Source organism: Oryctolagus cuniculus, chromosome 7 (assembly GCF_964237555.1).
Source record: "Oryctolagus cuniculus chromosome 7, mOryCun1.1, whole genome shotgun sequence".
Lineage (NCBI taxonomy): Eukaryota > Metazoa > Chordata > Mammalia > Lagomorpha > Leporidae > Oryctolagus > Oryctolagus cuniculus.
In genome coordinates this window covers 133,427,468-133,444,476 of record NC_091438.1, presented here as the reverse complement: position 1 = coordinate 133,444,476, position 17,009 = coordinate 133,427,468, and the positions used below count along the sequence as shown (strand labels likewise).

Below are 17,009 nucleotides of genomic sequence, written 5' to 3'. Positions count from 1 at the left end.
CCCCGGGGCGCGGTGGGCGTGGGTTTCGGGAGCCGAGCGACTGGCGCCCAGGATCCCTCGTTCCGAAGCCCGCAGAAGCCCCTCCCTCGGCGCCTCGGCCTCCAATCCTCTCTGCCGCCCCCTCCCTCGCGGGGGTCGCTCCTCCACGCGGCCCCGCCCCGCCCTCCTCCCCTTGGCTCTGCGCGCAGCGCGCTCCCGGCCAGGGGGGCTGCCCGGGCGGGGCGGCGCGGCGCGGCGGCGGCGGCAGCGGCGGCGGCGGCGGCGCGGGAAGGGGGAGGAGAGCCGCCGCCAGCCGTGCACTTCCCGCGAGCGGCGAGCGGACGAGCGAGGAGGGCGCCCCCCGCCCGGCCGGAGCGGAGCCTTTTGTTCCCAGCCAGAAGTTTGCATGCCGGAACCGTGACAGCTGCGGGCGGGGAGGACGGCGGGCCGCGGGGTCGGCGGCACAGCGGAGAATAGAGGCTGCTGCTTGTCATGCAGCCCACGGCGCGGCGACCGCGGGCCGGGGACTGGCGGCGGCGGGGGCGGCGGCGCCAACGGCAGAGGGACGCGGCTGCCGGAGGGACAAACTAACTTCCTGAGCGCGGGACCTGAGGCCGTCGCGGCCGGGAGCCACCTGCCAGCCTGCGGTGAGGCGAGCCTGGCCCGACGGGGCGCGCGACGGGGCGCGGGGGCGCGGGCGGTGTTAAGCGAGCCCCTCCGACCGACTCTCGCCGCCCCTGCAGCCCGCCCGCCTGCCTTCCGGAAGGCCCGGCGCGGGCTCCACTCGCCGTGTTTTGCGGCCACAGCGCGGGGTTGGCCTGGGAGCCACAACAATGCCATGATGTTTTGGAGACAGGAAGCCCCAAGCTGGCCCCGAATGAAGGACTTCCTGTGTTTAAAGTTGCAGGAATATCCGCCGACCAGCCCAGTTCAAATGCAAACATCCCAACTGGGGAGGACGAATGGCTAATTCAGACCAGCTGGACTCTCCTGGGCTGGGACTGAAGAGAAAATGAAAGGAATTCTTAGGAGCTTGGGCCATACTTGAAGACTAGAGAGGCTGTGCCATTGTTATTAAAGGACACACTCAGCTTTGATGAGAAGTGAGTGGAACTTAGGTATTGAATAAGACGCGTCAATATCAATGATTTTTGCTGACTGCAAAAGAGCAGTGCTCTCTAAAATAATTAAAAAAAAAAAAACAGAAGCCATACAAAGAATTATTTTGTTTTCTGATTAAATTATGCCATTTATCTGTCTGTGACTTTGAGGCTGCTGGCTGGTGAGGAAAAAGCTGTTGCTCTCAGAGCTTCTCCCAGAATGGTTTCTAAGTGGGGCTTCCAGGCCTTTCTGAAAGACGGATGCACTTGGTGGTGTGGAGTATGAACATGTAAAAGGACTTTCGTAGAATGCATTTTGGGGGAACCTGTGAAAAAACTTTTCAGAGATTAATGGTTCATCTTAATTAAAAAAAAAAAAAAAAGTATGGGTAAGCCACTTAGCAGGCCAGACTGTTTAAGACGGAACCCCACCTGCCTGGGGAAGGGAGAGGAGGAAGATGGCTATATAGAAGATTGTTACGTTCCACAGCGATCTATCTATGACACAATGAGGATAAATGAGCAAATTGACCAGGGGTCAAAGCTTAATCAGACTTCAAAAAGCACCATGGAAAAGATGGAAGGAAGTACTCTCTCCAGCAATGGTACATTAGGAGCAGCATCTAATGTTTTTGAACCTAGAGCACCAGAAGGCAAAAAGCTGGATGAGAGAATAATATTTGATGCATTAAAGCTAAGTAGTGATGTGCAGAAGTCAGCACCTGTGCCACCCAGGAGGCGGCCAAATGCAGAGCGCAAAGACAATGTTAACAGGAGGTCGTGGAAGTCCTTCATGCCACCCAACTTCCCAGAATTTGCAGAAAGGATGGAAGCTTCTCTCAGTGAGGTTTCAGAAGCTGGTGCTTCAAATCCCTCCTTGCAAGAGAAGAAGGAATCCAGGTCTGCAGTAACAGAAAGTTCTGGTCATTTGGACCAGAGGGAGCCTCAGTCAGAGGCAGTAACTCTGGAACATGTGTCCAAGTCCATAGGTATTTCAGAAGGGCAAGCTGTGAAAATCTTAACTGGAGACTGCCAGGACTTGAGATTTCAGCAGCACAGCGAGAGCTCTCCCTACGAATTCCAGCCTGTGGAATCAGAAGCTATAGCAGCAAGTGCTAACACAGATGTTGTGCAGGAACACAGATTCTCAAGTGCAACCTGGCCCAGGGCCATGAAAAGTTCTGCTAAGGGAGGCTTCAGTGAGAAGCAGCACCCCCTTGGGGAAGTAGCCTGCACTGTGGAAATGCCGCCTCTCTCCCCTTGCCTGAGTGAAGAAGTCTTGGATCCAGAATTGAATATTCTTGTAACCCCCACCCTGAGAGAGAAAACAGAGTCTGAGCTAAAGTTTGAGGAGGATGAGCGATGGATCATGATGGAGGCTGAGGAGGAGTGGGAGGAAGAGAAACTGTCAGAGAGAGGAAAGATTTCTCTAATGGCAGAGGAGAACAGCCTGGCAGATACTGTTGAGGAAAAGGAACAGGCAAACCCAATAGCAGTGGTGGAGGATGGAGCTGATTGCATAGTTGCTGTCTTGGGGACTCTTGACGACCTAGCTCTTGATCAGGTTTCTTGCTCTGATAACCCACGGCCAGCTCAGGACCCGCTGGCTACTGTTCCCAAGGATACACCCCTAGACGGCAGTTGTGTTCTTACAGGTGAGATGCAAAACAGAACCGCTCAGGAGCTCGAGGGTCTTGTTTCAGATTTAGAGTGTGCTGTTGGTCCTGTTGATGCAGAGCAGCTCTCTGACACAGATTCAGTGCAGATGTTTCTTGAACTTGAAAAGGAGTGTTTATGTGAAGAAGGCGTGACTCCTCTAGTTGAGCGGCAGAGTCAAGCCTCTTCCGAAGGGCTGGCCCCATCCCAGGATGCAGAAAATTCACTTGTAATTAGTCATTTTCCAGGGGCACCCTTAGAAAAGGGACAGCATGTAAGCCTTTTAAATGTAAGCATAAAAGACTACGATATTGGATTGGATTGTGAATATTTTAATGCCCTGGATTCTTCTCAGGTGCCTAATGCTGTGGAACTTACTGCCTACCCTGATATCATTAGGGACACTTCCAGTGTTAGCAAGGAGGAGTGTGAAAAAGTGCCTTTTAGCCCCGAGACTGCAGGGGAATTTGAGTCTGGTAACCCAGCAGATCTGGAGTCACTAGCAATGCTGGGCTTGGGAGAATTGCCGAACTCTGATCACAGGGCTTCTCATGCAGATTTATCAGGCTTTATTGCTTCTGAGCTGGCCAAAGAAAATGGCAATATGTCCCTGGTAGACTGCAGTCAGACTGAGGGGAATGCAAAGACATACGTGGAGAGCTCCCCCCTCAGTTGTGCTTTTAACGATGAACTAACAGATGTTACCTCAGGACCTGAAGCAGAGGTGGTGTTGGATAATTCACATTTACTAACAGATGAGATGCATTTGGAAAGTGAAAAAGGAGCTCTTAATCCAGAAAGTAACAGTCTGATATCCTTGGGAAATGTGGACCCTTGCGAGTTGTCTATGGAGAAGGTTTTTGATGAGGCAAAGGAGCTGGATTGTCAAGCCAAACTTTTGGAGGGTGGAGTCCCAACACATTTTCATGGAGATTTCCCAGAGCAGGTCTTGGAGAACCTCCAGAGGAAGTCCCTAGAGGCAGACATTCAGAGTCTGCACCTGCTGGTGAAAGAACCGAGACAGAGAGATGGAGTAGAAACTGTGAATGATGGAAAGCCCGAGCAGAGTGTGGCATCAGAGGGAGGGGCGACGGAAACGAGAGACTCAGAGTCACTCCCAAGTGTCTTTCCAGAGGAACAAGCTACCAAGTCCACTAATACTCAGTCTGTTTTGGAGGAAAGGATAGCCATCCTACAGAGGCTTGCCACAGTTCCTACAGTGCCCACCCCAGCGGAGAATGTCCCGGTTGCTGTGGTGTCTGCACCACAGGAAACTGCTGTGGCCGCTGCTATAGTGCCCTTCCCAGAGGAAGACATCCTAGTTGCTTCAGTGCCCGCCATAGTGGCGCACGTCCCAGCTGCTTCAGTGGTTGCCATAGAAGAGAATGTCACACTTGCTGCAGTGTCTTCCCCAGAGGGGACTGTTCCAGCTGCTGCAGTGCCCAGCACAGAGGAGGGCACCCCAGAAAAGCCCATCACGCCAGCTGCTTCAGTGCCTACCCCCGAGGAGCCTGCCGCCCCGGCTGCAGCAGTGCCCACCCCCGAGGAGCCTGCCACCCCGGCTGCAGCAGTGCCCACCCCCGAGGAGCCTGCCGCCCCGGCTGCAGCAGTGCCCACCCCCGAGGAGCCTGCCGCCCCGGCTGCAGCAGTGCCCACCCCCGAGGAGCCTGCCGCCCCGGCTGCAGCAGTGCCCACCCCCGAGGACCCTGCCGCCCCGGCTGCAGCAGAGTCCACCCCCGAGGAGCCTGCCGCCCCGGCTGCAGCAGTGCCCACCCCAGAGGGGCCTGCCGCCCTGGCTGCAGCAGTGCCCACCCCCGAGGGGCCTGCCGCCCCGGCTGCAGCAGTGCCCACCCCCGAGGGGCCTGCCGCACCGGCTGCTGCAATGCCCACCCCCGAGGACCCTGTCGCCCCGGCTGCAGCAGAGTCCACCCCCGAGGAGCCTGCCACCCCGGCTGCAGCAGTGCCCACCCCCGAGGAGCCTGCCGCCCCGGCTGCAGCAGTGCCCACCCCCGAGGGGCCTGCCGCACCGGCTGCTGCAGTGCCCACCCCCGAGGACCCTGCCGCCCCGGCTGCAGCAGAGTCCACCCCCGAGGAGCCTGCCGCCCCGGCTGCTGCAGTGCCCACCCCCGAGGAGCCTGCCGCCCTGGCTGCAGCAGTGCCCACCCCTGAGGAGCCTGCCGCCCCGGCTGCAGCAGTGCCCACCCCCGAGGAGCCTGCCGCTCCAGCTGCTGCAGTGCCCACCCCCGAGGACCCTGTCGCCCCGGCTGCTGCAGTGCCCACCCCTAAGGAGCTTGCCGCTCCAGCTGCTGCAGCAGTGCCCATCCTCGAGGAGCCTGCCGCCCCGGCTGCAGCAGTGCCCATCCCGGAGGAGCCTGCTGCCCCAGCTGCAGCAGTGCCCATCCTGGAGGAGCCTGCCGCCCCGGCTGCAGCAGTGCCCACCCCCGAGGACCCTGTCGCCCCAGCTGCAGCAGAGTCCACCCCAGAGGAGCCTGCCGCCCCGGCTGTAGCAGTGCCCACCCCCGAGGACCCTGTCGCCCCAGCTGCAGCAGAGTCCACCCCAGAGGAGCCTGCCGCCCCGGCTGTAGCAGTGCCCACCCCCGAGGAGCCTGCCGCCCTGGCTGCTGCAGCAGAGTCCGCCCCCGAGGAGCCTGCTGCCCCGGCTGCTGCAGCAGAGTCCACCCCAGAAGAGTCTGCCACCCCAGCTGCCCCAGTTCCTTCAGTGCCCACCCCGGAGGAGCCTGCCTCCCTAGCTGCTACCGTGCCCACCCCAGAAGGGCCTGCTGCCCCAGCCGTTGCAGTACCCACCCCAGGGGGCCCTGCTTCCCCAGTTGCTGCAGTGCCTGCTAAGGAGGACAATTTCCCCCCTGGCATCCCTTTTCTGGGAGATACTGCCCATACTGAATCAGTGCCTATCTTGGAAGAAGGAACTCCTGTTCTAGAGTGGATCAAGGAGGACCTTAATGCTTCAGCATTTGGATTAAAAGAGGTGACTGGCACAGTGCTACATGGGAAAGCGCCTCTGGCTACAACTGATGGATTAAATTCAAATGAGGTAATTGTTGCTCCTTTTGTTGCCTGGAAGGGTCCAGAGAGTAAAGTGAGATTTTCAAGTTCTCTGACTTGGTGTTGATGAGAAATGGCACAGACAGTGTTTTATTCTTTCTGATCCCTCTGGACATATAGTTTCTGGTCCTCATTGAATTAATGGGGAAAATATATCTTTATTATTTTTAATTCAGGTAAGCCAAGTTCAAAGGGAAAATGGATGTCAGTTTGCCTTTTTTTTTTTTTAAGGATAATTAGCATGAAAGAGTGATTTGCTTTTGAAATATACAGTACTTTGTTTTTTACTCAATCAAGAGATTGTTTATTGATCTGTGATGTCAGTAGTTAGGTAGAAGCCAAAGAGTGAGCTTTGCTGTGAGAACTGGAGTACTTGTGAGTTGCTGTGGGAAGGTTAGATATCCCTGTGAAGATTGTGAGAATAATATAACATTTGGAGTACCAAGCATACAAGATTTCCATCACTGGCCCTTTCTCTCCTTTGCTTTCAAATAGATTCGTTAGTTGAATTCACCAAAGCCGATTGGGTGAAACCAGTATAGAGATGTTTCAGTAACAGTATCTTAATACAAATGTGTATTCTTAAAACCAGAGACATCATAATGTTTATAAACAATAAAGTAGAGGTCTCTTAGTCATTTTGTCAAATTGCCTCTGAGTCTTTAAGGAAGTCATTTTCCTTTCCTGGACCCCTGGTTTCTTAACATACGAAACGAGAGAATTGGGCTAAATATCCTCCTGGGTCTCTTCCAGCTCTGTGTTTCTTGATACTGGAGAACAAAATGTGTTAGGAAATAGTTGAGAACAGTGTTCCACATCCTTGAGCCCTCTTGGACAAAGGAATTTGGAATCAGTAGCTTTCTGTAGTTAATTGTCCTGGGGTCATTTGCTCAGTGTTAAGGAGTAAAGTTAGAGGTTTAACCTAATTCAATGAGTGAGGAGGCTGTCTTGATTGGACTCCATCCCTAGTATCCAAATCAGTGCCTTCTTCATAGTATGCATTCACTACTGAATGAGTGAATAGCAATCTCCTGGAATACTGATGGATGCTACATGGAAGATGAGGTCTCTCATACATCCCATTGAGAGCCTTTCACGCCAGCCTTAGTCTGCTAACCCATTAAACAAACATGCAGCTCCCAGCCACAAAATCACATTGATTGTATCCTCTAGGCTGTTGTTTAGCTGAGTGGTGGTTGTGTCACCTTGGGCTTTGACAATTATTTTGTATCACAGTCTCCCATCGAATTAGGATCTGTCACCTTTCAGACTGATGGATTTTGATTTGATTTTCTAAGTTGTATTGAATTTGGTATTGACGTCAAGATCCCAGTAACCTGTCTGAAGATAGACATTAGGTCAATGACAGTAAATTTCTTATGCTAGCATTCTTGATAAGACAGTATTTCTGGTATAAAGCCTGTTGCAGCAATCAATGAAATGTAAGGATGAAATTTATCAGGAGCCAGTCACATCTGCGTAAGGGGTGGAGGGTTCCAGAGAAACTGGTTTTTATTTTTTTTATTTGACAGGTAGAGATATAGATAGAGAGACGGAGAGAAAGGTCTTCCTTCTGTTGGTTCACCCCACAAATGGCCACTACAGCTGGTGCGCTGTGCCAATCTGAAGCTAGGAGCCAGGTGCTTCTTCCTGGTCTCCCACGCGGGTGCAGGGGTCCAAGCACTTGGGCCATCCTCCACTGCCCTCCCGGGCCACAGCAGAGAGCTGGACTGGAAGAGGGGCAACCAGGACTAGAACCGGAGCCCATATGGGATGCTGGCGCCGCAGGTGGAGGATTAACCAAGTGAGCCACGGTGCCGGCCCCCAGAGAAACTGTTAATAGCAGTCTCTGGGATCTGTTTCCTGATCTGCAAAATGAGTATTCCTAACAGGCTAGATTGTCTCTAAGGATCCTTCCAGCTACAGGTGGCAGTCATTTTGTGAAGTACTGCCTGATATTAATGATATTAATAAAATGCTAGCCCAGCTGCAGTGTTCCCCATCTTTGAAGTGATCAGAAGTGAAATATCTGAAAGCCAGCAGATGCCTACATCTGTGTAACAAAAGAAAAGATCTAAGCTATAGTCCAAGGTAGGACCCTTAATAATGCATTATAGCAAACATTTTAGAGTATATAGGTTTGTTAAATTACTATTTTTAAGAAGTTTATCCAAGATGAGAGATGTATGAATTTCTCTTCCATTTTTAGAGGGTTCCTAGAGGCTGTTGAGCCTGTAATGTGTATACATTGACACTGAGGACTCAACAGGTGATCATACCTGGAATGGGGTGACAGAGGAACTGCTTTGGATCCTGTGCATATGTGTGTACAAATGCACAGATGTTCACATGATAAAAATAAGTGTAAACTTTCCCTTAGCCAATAATGACAGAGTTTGATATAAGAAGCCAATTGCCAAATTTTGTTAGCTGTTTCTAGGGGAGCAGAGGCCCTCTGAAAGCCATCTGTGGTTTACTAGACCCCTAATCATTTATAAGTTTATTGACATCCTCAGTCTTATCCCAGTCATGGGTTCAAAAGAAGAAAATCACTATTGTATAAAATAGAAGTTCAATAAAATTGAAATCTTAGCAAAAATTAGGGAGCATCACAATCCCAGGTCAGTGTTAGAATGCAGCTGATTGGTAAATCCATCAACAGTTTGCTTACCCTAACCTCGTTTGTAGACAATAATTCATTCATTCACTGAATAAATATTTATTGAATAATCTACTCTGCGCCAGGTACTAGGCTCCTGCAGTGAACAGAACTGGTGTGGTTCCTCCGCCCTTGTGGAACTTAGAGTATAGTAGAGAAGACATACAGATGTTGAGCAGAAAATGACACAAATCAGTATAGCAATTACACATTGTGGCAGATGCTTTGAATAGAGAGATGTCAGTGGATTTAGTTGGACGGAATCAAGATATATTTTGAAGTAGAATCAACAAGACCTGATAATGGCTTTTGTGTTGGGGTAAGGAAAGAGGAGTTACCAAGGCTGAATTTTGGGCTCTTGTTTGTACCGCTGGGGAGATGAGGACAGTAGGAAATTGATTGAGGGAAGAACAGGTTTTAGGGGATAGGAAAGTAGGAATACAGTTTCATTTTGGAAGTGATAGGTTTGAGATGCCTGTGATTTGTTTGTATGAAGACATTAAGAAAGCATTTATGAGGCCGGCGTTGTGGCGTAGCTGATAAACCACCGCCTGCAATGCCAGCATCCCATGTGGGCGCTGGTTTGCATCCCTGCTGCTCCACTTCTGATCCAGCTCCCTGCTAATGGCCTGGGAAGAGCAGTGGAAGATGGCCCCAACCCACATGGGAGACCTGGAAGAAGCTCTTATCTTCTGGCTTTAGCCCAGCCCAGCCCCAGCCATTGCGGCCATTTGGGGAGTGAACCCAGAGGATGGAAGACCTACTTCTCGCTCTCACTCTCCCTCCCTTCGTCTCCCTATCTCTCTCTCCACCTCTGCCTATCTGTAACTCCACCTTTAAAATAAATAAGTAACTAAGTTCATGGAAAATGGAATTAAAAGATACATTTTGTGCAAAAAAGTTTAGAATTTGTGCATAGCTCTTCATAATATCTTTTTTTCACACACTTTTTGAAGATGCCTGGGAATACGTGATTTTTTTTTTAATACTTATTATTTGAAAGAGCAAACAAAGAGAAAGAGGGAAAGAGAGATGGCTTCCATCACTGATTCACCCCCAGATGGCCACAACAGCCAAGTCTGGGTCAGGCCAAAGCCAAGAGCCAGGTGGCAAGAGCTCAAGCAAGTGGGCCACCTTCCACTGCCTTCCCAGGGAATGCATTAATTAAAAAAAATTTTTTTTAAGATGTATTTATTTGTTTGAAAGGCAGAGTTAGCAGAGAGAAAATGGTCGATCTTCCATCTACTGTTTCACTCAGCTTAGCTGCTGTGCCACAATGCTGACTCCAATGTCTTATAACCCTATTTTCCATGAACAACTTTTTTTTAAGACTTACTTATTTGACAGAGTGGCAGAGAGACGAGGGACACAGAGAAAGAAAGAGATCTTGCATCTGCTGCTTCACTACCCCAGTGGCCACATTGGCCAGGGTTGGGCCAGGGTTGAGCCAGGCTGACACCAGGAGCCTGGAACTCCACCCAGGTCTCCAAAATGGGTGGCAGGGGCCCAAATACATAGACTGTCTTTACTGCTTTCCTGGGCTCATTAGCAGGGAGCTGGATCAGAAGCAGATCAGTCTGGGTTTGAACCAGCACCCCAGCATGGGATGCAGATGTCACAAGAGGTGGCTTAACCTGCTGTGTCACAATGTTGACCCCTCTGAACTTTTTCAAGAACTCTCATATAGATTTGAAACTCAGAAGAGCGATATAAGTTGAGAGTCCTAAGTGTTTATCATGATTAATAAAGCCATGAGAATGGATAAAATTGCCTAGAGAGAGAACAGAATTGAGACTAGGGCTTCAGACTGACAGCCTGGCCACATTTACCCACAAAGACTCCAGAATTTGGAGGTCTAGAACAGAAAGAGAACTAAGGACATTAAAACGAATCAGCATGAAACTGCAAGAATGCAGTATCACCACAGATAGAAGTGTTTCAGGAAGTTCTTTGGGAAGTTACCTGTTTTGTGTTCTTGTTGCATCTTACAGCCTTGCAGTAATTTTCGCTAGTGTACTGGTCTGGACATTTTCTGCCACTGCTGCTTAGTTAGCACAGCCACTTCCATTTCACTAACCATGTGTGAAACACTAAGAAGGAGGATTTCAGCATGCCTAAAAGTATTGGTTTTAAAAAACAGCTTTATCTGGGAGTTGAGAGAAGGGAAAAGTGTTTCCAATTTTCCTTTTTTTTTTAAAGATTTATTTATTTATTTGAAAGAGTTACACAGAGAGAGGCGAGGCAGAGAGGTCTTCCATCCAGTGGTTCACTCCCCAATTGGTTGCAATGGCAGAGCTGTGTGGATCCGAAGCCAGGAGTCAGGAGCTTCTTCCTGGTCTTCCCATGTGGGTGCAGGGGCCCAGTGATGTGGACCACCTTCCCCTACTTTCCCAGGCCACAACAGAGAGCTGGATCAGAAGTGAAGCAGCCGGGAGTCGAACTGGTACCCATATGGGATTCTGCCACTGTGGACGGCGGCTTTCCCCCTATGCTACAGCACCGGACCCTCCAATTTTACTTTCTTTAATGTTCTGTTTTCTTGTGTTCATAATGAAAATCTAAATAAATGGTTATTTAGAGGTACTTTAATATAATTTTCAACTTCTGAAGAATGATGAGACAAAGAAAGGTATAGTGAATGCTTCTATAGGAAAAGTTCATAAAGTAAATCCAAATTTTAAAAGAAGAACTAACTCCATTGTATGAGAGATTGGCATGTTATTTGAATGTATTTCACTTTTCTGCATCATGTATAGCCTAGCCCTCTAGAACTTTGTGCTGTGATGGAGGTGTTGTCTGTCTATGATCCAGTGAAGTAGGCACTAGCTGCATGGGGCTGTTGACCACATGAAATGTGGCTAGTGTAACTAAGCCACTGAATTGTTAGTTTAATTTAAATTAAATTTAAATAGCTCTGTGTAGCTAATGGCTGCCATATTGGACAGCACAGAAAGAGTTTATAAAAAGCAGTCATGGGGCCAGCACTGTGGCGTAGTGGGTAAAACCGCTGCATGCAGTGCTGGCAACCCATATGGGTGCCAGTTCGAGACCTGGCTGCTCCATTTCCGATCCAGCTCTCTACTATGGCCTGGAAAAGCAGTAGAAGATGGCCCAAGTCCTTGGGCCCCTGTACCCATGTGGGAGACCTGGCTTCAGATTGGTACAACTCTGGCCATTGTGGCCAACTGGGGAGTGAACCAGTGATAGAAGACCTCTCTCTGTCTCTGTCTCTGTCTCTGCCTTTCCTTCTCTGTAATTCTACCTTTCAAATAAATAAATAAATCTTAAAAAAAAAAAAAGTATGAGACAGAATTTAATTATTGGGTGAAAAAGGGCCCTTCATTGTGAACTTGATGTCTTCTGTCTATCCCTTTGGATTTTTGCCAAGCCTTTCTAACCTCCATTCTGCCCAATCACCACCATCATTTTTATGCACACAACAATTTTAAACTTCTTTCCCCCTTTCTGTTCTGATTTTTCTTCAGTGAAAGCATCTTTAATGTCATAAAATGGAATTATAGCACTTGGTTTTTCTGGGAACCATGTTGTTGGAGAAACAGTCATTTTAGCTAAATACTCTTGTAGTGTTGCCTAACAAAATATGGTATAATCAAATTATAGTCTACAATGAAGTGCTCTGGCAGTTGTCTTTGTAACCTTCCTTCTTCAGTGTTCCCTGGAGCTTTTCCTCGCTAGTGACTCATTTATCCAGCCATAGGCCATTCTTTATGGAATCAGGTTCATAACCCTCATATGGTCTCACATATAGATCAAAATTAGGGGCAGCCCTTGTAGTACACTGGATTAAGTGGCCACTTGGAACGCCACAATCCACTTGTGCTGGTTCAAGTCCCGGCTTTTCCACTTAATCCACCTTCCTGTTAATGCATCCTGGGAAGCAGCAGATGATGGTTCAAGTGCTTGGGCCCCTACTATCCACGTGGGAGACCCGGATGGAGTTCCTGGTTCGTGCTTTTGCATGGTCCAACCCTGGCTGTTGCAGGCATTTGGAGAATGAACCAGCAGATGAAGAGTGTGTCTCTGTGTGTGTATGTCTGTCTGTGTGTCAGAGAGAAAGAGACTCTCAAGTAGATGAAAATAAACATTTTTGAAAATACTTCCCAAAATTTAGTTGTACCCAAAGTTACACTTTTCTTCTACATTTATTTTTGTATTTTCTGTTTTCTGTCATCCTCTGGCCTTAATTAACTCACTTGTTTCACTGAAACTGAAGAAACTTTCTATGGAAGAAAAAAAATGTAAATAACATTTCTTCTGACTTTTTGTTTACTTTTAGGAATATCTAAATCATAATGGAGCTTTAGTAGAGAAAGATATGCACGTTGCTGGTTATACTTGTTCACATTATTTTAGAATTCCATTTTATGATAAACATGGATATACAGTATTTTGTACAGTATTTGTGATATATATTTATACACACTCATATATGCATGCACAAGGGGGCTTAAAAAATTCATGAAACGTTCACATTATTTTATTAAATTTATTTATTTGGCAGAAAGAGAGAGCTCTGATCCAAAGCTCACTCCTCAAATGCCCAAAGCAGCTAAAGCTGGGAGCTGGGGATGCAATCCAAGTCTCCCACATAGGTGGCAGGAACCTAAGTATTCGAGCCATCACTGCTGCCTCGCAGGGAGTCCATTAGCAGGAAGCTGGAGTTAAGTGTTGCACCCAAGCACTCTGGAGTGAGATACAGGCATCTTACTCCGCATCTTAACTACTAGGCCAGATGCCTGCCCCATGCTGTCTTTTATTTTAATTTTTTCATGAACTTTTCAAGCCCCTCTCATATCTGCATCTTATTCAGAGTATGTGTCTGAAGTTGTTGAGGACACCTCACAACATTGCTGGACCATTTCCCTTTGTAATAAGAGAAATACTCTTTCAAGATTATTGGCTGTGTGTGGTCTGTGGCCTTGAACAGAATGAAGTTAAATGGCCCCAGGAGGATTAAGCTGTGAGGTTGGAGTTTTTCACACTAATATTTTTTGGCAGAATGAGTTACTCTCTGACAATTAGTTATTGTCAGAGAAGAGCATTGCTGTTATCAGTGGCCAGTTAAGGCTATTCTCTAAGGTAGTTTTCATCTGAAATCATTTGGTATTATTTCTTCCCTTTCAGGATTTATATACATTGTACTTTTACAGTATTTTAAAGCTGATTCTTCTATTCCCTATCGCTTTCTACATTAAAAATTAAACAACAAATGAAAAAATAAAAACCCATGAGACATTGGGTTAAAGACCTAGGTGGTACCATAACTCTGTAATTACATGTTCATAGGAAGATGTATCGATGTAAGAAAGCATGTGTTTCCTTGATACATCACTGTGCAGATGGCTTGTTTTCCCTTTTGATTCCTGGTCCCCCTTCATTGAATTGCAAAGCTTTCAAGAATGATCATTGTATGGTATACTGGACCTAATGGCCTTTAGATTAAATCTTCTTTGGCTTGCGTTTATCCAGATGTTTCAGAAAGAACAAGTGGATCCTCTTCAGATGAAATTGCAGCAGGTGAATGGACTTGGCCAGGGATTAATTCAGAGTGCAGGAAAAAACTGTGACGTGCAGGGTTTAGAACATGATATGGAAGAGATCAATGCTCGATGGAACACACTGAATAAAAAGGTGAGTGGCAAGTGTCCTGGGAACAGGAAGCATGGAAAAGGGACATCAGAATCCACAGTTTCCCTGGAACCTGAATGCAAATAAAAAGTTAGCAGTTGCGATCTGTATGTAACTAAAGGGGATTAGTAGTGATGTAAGAATTGCTCTCTCCTTTCTCATAATGAACCTTTGTTTCTGTAATACAGGTTGCACAAAGAATTGCACAACTACAGGAGGCTTTGTTGCATTGTGGGAAGTTTCAAGATGCCTTGGAGCCATTGCTCAGCTGGTTGGCAGACACTGAGGAGCTCATAGCCAATCAGAAACCTCCATCTGCTGAGTATAAAGTGGTAAAAGCACAGATCCAAGAACAGAAGGTAAGTGAGAACGTTGGGACAGTGAAGTGTAACAGCCGTAGGGAGTGGTAGACAACACATTTGCTTGAAGTTTGAGTTTAGGAGTTTTAGTACAATCCTAACCTGCTTTGAGTCATCCTGGAAAGAAAGGTAAAACTGTTTTTTTGGTTTTTTTTTGTTTGTTTTTTTTTGTTTTTTTTTTTATCTTAATCTGCTAGCTTACTGTGGCATATAAGACTGAACAGTTTTACTGGTTCATGTATCCTGCTTCAGTGTGTTATCCATAGCTTTGTGTTTAGAAGATTTTGATGCTTTCAAGATCAGCAGTATTCTAAATAATGTTTTATTTCATAGGCAAGTTCCTATTTTTTTTTTGGTTTTAATTTCTATTTCAGTGTACTTCCTTTTTTGAAAGAAATTTATCCCAAAAGAAATACTATTTTTTCCAGCGTTACTGAGGTATGATGACAAAAACTGTTTACAGTGTACAATATGGTGTTTTAGTATGTATATCTACATTATGAAATCATTGCCATAATTAAGCTAATTAACATCTGTCACCCCACATATTATCCATTTTCTTTTTTTTTTTTAAGTATTTATTTATTTGAGAGGTAGAGTTACAGACAGACAGAGGGAGAGACAGAGAGAAAGGTATTCCACCTGCTGGTTCACTCCCCAGTGGCCAAAACAGCCAGAGCTGAGCTGATCCAGAGCCAGGAGCTTCTTCCGGGTCCCCCATACGAGTACAGAGACCCAGGCACTTGGACCATCTTCTCCTGCTTTCCCAGGCTATTAACAAGGAGCTGGATTGGAAGAGAAACAGCCGGCACATGAACCTGTCCCCATATGGGATGCCGGTGTCTCAGGTTGAGGCTTAGCCCACTATGCCACAGCACCGACTCCCTATATTATCCATTTTCAATATGCTTTTTCTCTTGGTTCAGAGGAGTTCCCTGTTAGTCACACAATGACACGCAGTGCTCCGTTTAAAAACCTTAGTGTGGAAAGTTTATGTGGATGATGGAAACTTGCCACATCTCATGTTTTTTCCTCAGGATGAAGAAAACTTCTGGTATTCAGTTAAGCTTAGGATTTGGCAGGTTGGGGTTTGTTTTTTGTTTTTTTCTTCCTGTTTTGAATTTTTAAGTGACCCTGCATTACCACTTTCCGTTCTCTTTAACCATGTGTACAACAGCTGCTCCAACGGCTCCTGGATGATCGAAAAGCCACAGTAGACATGCTTCAAGCAGAAGGAGGCAGAATAGCCCAGTCAGCAGAGCAGGCTGATAGAGAGAAAATCACTGGACAGCTGGAGAGTCTCGAAAGTAGATGGACTGAACTGCTCAGCAAGGCAGCAGCCAGGTAAGGGCACAGGGGCCAGGAGCAATGGGTCAGAGGCTTGTTTTGTCCTGTTTTTCACTTGCTGTTGCTAAAGTATGCTGACAGCTCCTGGACAGCTCATACCATGCTTTGGAATGCATTTCAAGCTTTGATTTGAAGAATGATACTTTCTGGAGATGATTCTCATAAGCAGAATCACTCTAAGGAAACAAGTTTTTAACTCCTTGTATGACTCTGAAACCTGGAAGACTCACTGATCTGTGTTGCACTTCAGCATAATTGAGGCTCCACATGACAGATTCCTACAGTCCAGCCAAGTTTTCACTGAGTTTTTTTTTTTTTTTAAAAGACTTATTATTTATTTGAAAGAGTTACACAGAGAGAGGAGAGGTAAAGAGAGAGAGAGAGGTCTTCCATCCACTGGTTCACTCCCCAGTTGGCCACAACGGCCAGAGATGTGCTGATCCGAAGCCAGGAGCCAGGAGCTTCCTCTGGGTCTCCCACTTGGGTGGAGGGGCCCAAGGCCTTGGGCCATCTTCTACTGCTTTCCCAGGCCATAACAGAGAGCTGGATCAGAAGAGGAGCAGCTGGGACTAGAACCGGCACCAATATGGGATGCCGGCGCTTCAGGCTAGGATGTTAACCCACTGCACCACAGCACCGGCCCTTCTCTGAGTTTTTGAAACAGATTTTTTTCCCCTTCATATTTATAAATAACACTATTGATACTTGGAATGGAAATTTGTCATATTTCTTTTCTTTGAGCTTATCCTAATATTAAGTGTTTTTGGCTCTAGGAGTTAGGCTGTGGTTAAATGTGCAGGCATGCAAGAGATGCGTGAATGAACATTCTTCAGTAAAAGTGGTCAAAAGACAGGCAGAACACTTTTTCCTCCAGGAAAGTGCTTTCCCCTTCTACAACTACAGATAAACCTCATGTCAGTTGAGCTTAATAAGTCACATGGGTGTCTTTACTTTTATACTGTTCCCAGTTTTAAAAAAACGCCAGCTAAGTGGAAATCAATAAGAAAATAATAGAGTTGATCATTTATTATTGTATTCTCTAAGTTTTCTAGGTAACCAATGGCAGTCTTCAAATAACTCCCTCATTAATCTTTTCATTTCCACCTGCACATGACTTGCTTATTTCTGATTTGTGAAGTATGGCTTGCACATATTAGTGGGAGAAACAAAATTGAAAGAGTTTGTTTTTATTTCCAG

At 47.0% G+C, this 17,009-nt stretch overlaps 1 protein-coding gene across 44 annotated transcripts in view; it reads left to right on the top strand.

Moving 5' to 3' along the window:
• Positions 1-17,009, top strand: part of MACF1 (microtubule actin crosslinking factor 1) — a 407,445-nt gene that overhangs the window by 332,345 nt on the left and 58,091 nt on the right. For 43 of the 44 annotated variants that reach the window (XM_070078713.1, XM_051857940.2, XM_051857938.2 and 40 more), the window contains 3 exons: positions 13,948-14,109; positions 14,295-14,465; positions 15,643-15,809. In XM_070078713.1, the coding sequence (XP_069934814.1) occupies positions 13,948-14,109; positions 14,295-14,465; positions 15,643-15,809 (500 nt within the window). Of the gene's footprint in view, positions 1-1,450; positions 5,788-13,947; positions 14,110-14,294; positions 14,466-15,642; positions 15,810-17,009 lie in introns of those variants that run through there. The other variant, XM_070078721.1, reaches the window with a different exon arrangement.